At 43.1% G+C, this 4,443-nt stretch overlaps 1 protein-coding gene and 1 pseudogene across 9 annotated transcripts in view; one reads left to right on the top strand and one right to left on the bottom strand.

Annotated features, from left to right (window-relative positions):
* The window catches only part of EHBP1 (EH domain binding protein 1), a 310,384-nt gene that overhangs the window by 41,841 nt on the left and 264,100 nt on the right, over positions 1–4,443 (top strand). For all 9 annotated transcript variants that reach the window (XM_006778555.2, XM_015557898.1, XM_015557897.1 and 6 more), the window contains exon 4: positions 3,259–3,354. In XM_006778555.2, coding sequence (XP_006778618.1) covers positions 3,259–3,354 — 96 coding nt within the window. The remainder of the gene's footprint in view (positions 1–3,258; positions 3,355–4,443) is intronic.
* On the bottom strand, positions 1,992–2,874 carry LOC102768999 (annotated as a pseudogene).

The following is a 4,443-nucleotide window of genomic DNA, read 5'->3' as shown; positions in this document are numbered from 1 at the left end:
GACTCATTTATTGTCTGCCTCCTGCATGTCCCCCATTGGGTTCAAGCCTGCAACTTGGGCATGTGCCCTGACCAGGAATTGAACCTGTGACCTGGTTCATAGGTTGATGCTCCGCCACTGAGCCACATCAGCCAGGCAAGTCATTCATTTTTTTTTAAAACATATTTTATTGATTTTTTACAGAGAGGAAGGGAGAGGGATAGAGAGTTAGAAATATCGATGAGAGCGAAATATCGATCAGCTGCCTCCTGCACACTCTCCACTGGGATGTGCCCAAAACCAAGGTACATGCCCCTGACCGGATTCGGAGCTGGGACCCTTTAGTCCACAGGCTGATGCTCTATCCACTGAGCCAAACCGGTTAGGGCAAGTCATTCATTTTTAAATTCCAAATTCTGTTTTTCAATGGGGTTTTCACCTTAGAGTCTAGCCAGAGTAAATTCTAGCCAGAGTAAGAGTTCCTGGACATGCCTAAAACTGCTGCTGCCCAACTCTTAGATACTTCAGACAGTGACATGATTCCTGTCTACACAAGGACAGCCTATACTGCCCTCTCTCACAATGGAAGGTTGCAAACCAGGAAGTGCCTGAGTTAAAATGATTATCTCTGAGGTCGTGAATTCCCACCTCACACCTTCAGGAGAGTTTGGAGTCTTCCATTTATCCCAATGAAGAGGAAATTTAGTTGTAGCCAGTGTCACTTTATGTGAGAAAAACTCAGAAGGCAACAGCTTCACCCTGCTGCACCAGTAATGGCCCAAACAGCCAATGTGTTTTACTGCCAGCACTGAGCCACATTAGCCAGGCAAGTCATTCTCTTTTTTTTTTTTTTTTTAGAAGAATAGCGACCAAATACTGGGAGAATCTACAGAAGCCCCTCATACTGTGAGAGCATGGAGTGTAATTCCCACAGCAAAAATCAGGAAGGTCAGGGGAGAGATTCTTGAGGATAATTTACAAGCAGTATATAGGAGGTTTCCAATGAGAACATGTTTCCAGAACTTCGTGGTGGTTCCCAATTTTGAAGCAGGTGTCCCCTTTCCTTCCCTTCCCCCCATCACAATTGTCACAGACCTTTGGCAATGTTACAGAGGTCAGGCAGCGAGGAAGGGGTCTGTGTATAAACCCAGCTATTCCTCTGTGTGTCTGAGGCTACTGTACTGGGGTGGGGACAAACTGTGTCAACATTTAAAAACTTTGTCATCTTCAAGAATGGCATAAAGTGGAGAGTAGTTTTTGACAGAGAGGGGTTTTCTCATTACCTTTTCCCTCACCTGAAATCACATCTTTTTCTCTTAGCAGAGGTAGAAGTGAAAGGATCCACAAAGGCATGTAAAACCTGGATGATTGAGTGCTGCGATTGGAAAACTAGCTTCCTTAACCACAGCCTTCCATGAGTTTTATTTGTTCGAGATTGTTTTCCCAAATGAAAATCTGGCATCCTCCATCAGACGGTTGGAGGGTGTTGAATGTCGCAGAATCTGTCTATCAATGGGAATGGTGGGGTCTAGAGCCGGCAGACTCTCATGCAGCACTGAGTCCCACCATTATTGCCACAGAGGATGCAATCCAACAAAAGTGATGCTGAGAAGATAACCTAGTGTTCTCAGCCCTCTATTTTGCATCTTTGGGAAGAGTGGTATCCTGATAGTCCACAGACCAGTGAGAGCCGAAGGGAACAGAAATTAAAAAAATATATATAGACCCTATCCCAGCCGTGGGCAAACTACAGCCCGCAGGCCGGATTCGGCCCGTTTGAAATGAATAAAACTAAAAAAAAAAAAAAGACCGTACCCTTTTATGTAATGATGTTTACTTTGAATTTATATTAGTTCACACAAACCCTCCATCCATGCTTTTGTTCCGGCCCTCCGGTCCAGTTTAAGAACCCATTGTGGCCCTCGAGTCAAAAAGTTTTCCCACCCCTACCCTATCCCCAACTCTGAGAACCCCTCTGGGTCTTTGCTGGCATGAAACCCACACAGAGACACCTAAACAGAGAAGTCCACCCTGCTCCCCAGTTGCGTGGTCTTGACTGGCGATTTCTTGGCACAGGAGGGACACTGTAGGGGACACTGATGAAGGCCCATTTCTCACTACGCCAGAACCTGATGATGGGGCCTTGCTCAGGGAAGTCAGAGGCAGTATCAAAGTAGGCAAAACAAACGTAGCCCAGGTAGGTGGCTAGGCAGATGAGGATGTGCCATACACAGTGCAGGTAGTGAAAGTGGAAGGATGGCAGCAGTTCACAGAAGGCCCAGAAGAGGGCAAGGATCCAACAGAGGCCTGAGAAGAGGCCCAGTTTAAATATATGCACATTGTCACACCTCTTTAGCTCTGCAGTGAGCAGCACAATGCAAGGAACCCCCAGTGTCCTCAGAGAGATGTTGATGGCATGCTTGACAAATTCCAGGCACGTAGTAACTGCAGACAGGATGTAGACCACTGCCTTGAACCTGCCATGTTGTTCCGGAAGATCTTTAGTAGACCTTCTAGGGAACCACATGGTCAGAGCACACATCAGAACCCAAAGGATTGCAAGTTCATCCAGCATCTGACCCAGGAAACTCAAGAGTGGTGTGAAAGTAGACAAATCCAATTCCTACTAAAACTAAAAGAGTCCATATTAAGTAGATGCCATTGTTGAAACACATTGCACACTGACGAAACAAGATGGCAGTAAAATGAAAAACAAGACATTGCTGATCGTGTTGTAGAACTTGGTGATGGCAGACACGATGGTGTAGTTGTCCTCGCACCAGTCTGCCTCTGAACTGCCAGCCTGCAGCTGATCCCGCCAGTACAGGATGCTATGGCCTTTCTGGGGCATTGGAGCAGGTGCTCCTGCAGCCAAGAAGCCAGAGCTGCTGCTGTACGCCAGCCACTTCTTCCTTTTGACAAATTTACCTTTAAGTTCCCTGATCACAAAAATAATTTTTAAAAATTTCTCCTAATAAAATTTTGTCCAGTCATGAATAGTAGCTTTTGAAAATATAAAACCCTTCAATTTTGCATCTTCTTTTGTGTGTAGGTGGGAGAAAAAGTGAAAGTTTGTTTATAGATGTCATTGGTAGCTCTTATGTGATGTAACTGTCATGGCCCAAATTTAAAGTTTAAAAAGCTTTATTTGACCGGGTATTTTTGTTTCAGGGAAACTATAGATCTAATGGATAGTTAAGTAGGGTCAATATATTTTTCTAGTTTATTAACATTGCATTTCCTGTACTTCATATTGAAGCCATTATTTTATTTTGGTAGGCTCATAGCTGGCAACCTGGAATAAAAAATCCATACCGTGGTGTTGTAGTATGGCCTGTTCCTGAAAACATTGAAATCACTGTGACACTTTTTAAGGTAAGTTTCATTTTTATAAATTAAAGAATTTATTATATAATCATGGTTCTAAATGAGCGAATATTTCACTATTAATGGTTCTATACATTGGGGTCCAACCTGGTACCTTAATGTGCATTATTTTTAGGGATATAGCAGTTTATTAACAATGCAAGGGTATCAGGGTATTTCATGGTCTATAAAGTCAGAATAATTTGGTAGTCCTTTTGAACTTACTATAATTAAGATACTTCTTTTACTACTTCCTATGTTCTATACATGGGAAAATTTATAGTGCTTTTCCTTTAAGAAAGTTGTGGTTTGTGGAATTCTTAGTTCTGAGCCTCATTTTGTTAGCCATGTTTGGCTAATACCAAGATATGTTTTAAAATGAGCATTTGATAACTACTTTAACAACTGATAGCTCAATTTTGAAAACATATTTTAATAAATACTACTTTTATAATTGTATATAGTGTGTGTATACATTTTTTTTGGATACCCTATATTTTAGTGATGATAGTATTAGAAGATAAATTTTAAATTTATATTTGGTAAATATTTTACTGATATTAATATTTTACTTATTTTTTTAAAAAATGTTTTTATTAATCTTTTAGAGAGAGAGGAAGGGAGAGGAATAGAGAGATAGAAACATCAGTGAGAGAGAAACATCATTGATTGGCTGCCTCCTGCATTGAGCCCATAACCTGGGCATATGCCCTGACCAGGAATCGAACCGGCGGCCTCTTGGTTCCTGGGTTGATGCTCAACCACTGAGCTAAACATGCTGGGCTTGATATTAAGCCTCCAGCAATCAATGAGTGCTGTCATCATTATCTAAGAAAAATTCGCTGTCGAAACATGGAGGCACCCATTTAGAGATGATGAAATTGAGGCCCAGAGAGACGGGCTGAGTGGCCCGTGGTGCTGCTGTGAGTTGGGGCGCAGAAGGCTTGGGCGGGGGCCCCCTGACTCCTTGCTCAGTGCTCTTCCCACCCCACACATTTATGAAGCAGCCAACTTCCTAATGGGAAAGGGTGGGGACAGACGCAGCAGCCTGGGCTGAGGAAGGGCAGGGGGCTCCCCCCAGGACAGACCCCGCCTCAC

The sequence above is a fragment of the Myotis davidii genome, unplaced genomic scaffold, assembly GCF_000327345.1.
Source record: "Myotis davidii unplaced genomic scaffold, ASM32734v1 scaffold6, whole genome shotgun sequence".
Taxonomy (NCBI): Eukaryota; Metazoa; Chordata; class Mammalia; order Chiroptera; family Vespertilionidae; genus Myotis; species Myotis davidii.
This window is presented reverse-complemented; position numbering and strand designations above follow the sequence as displayed.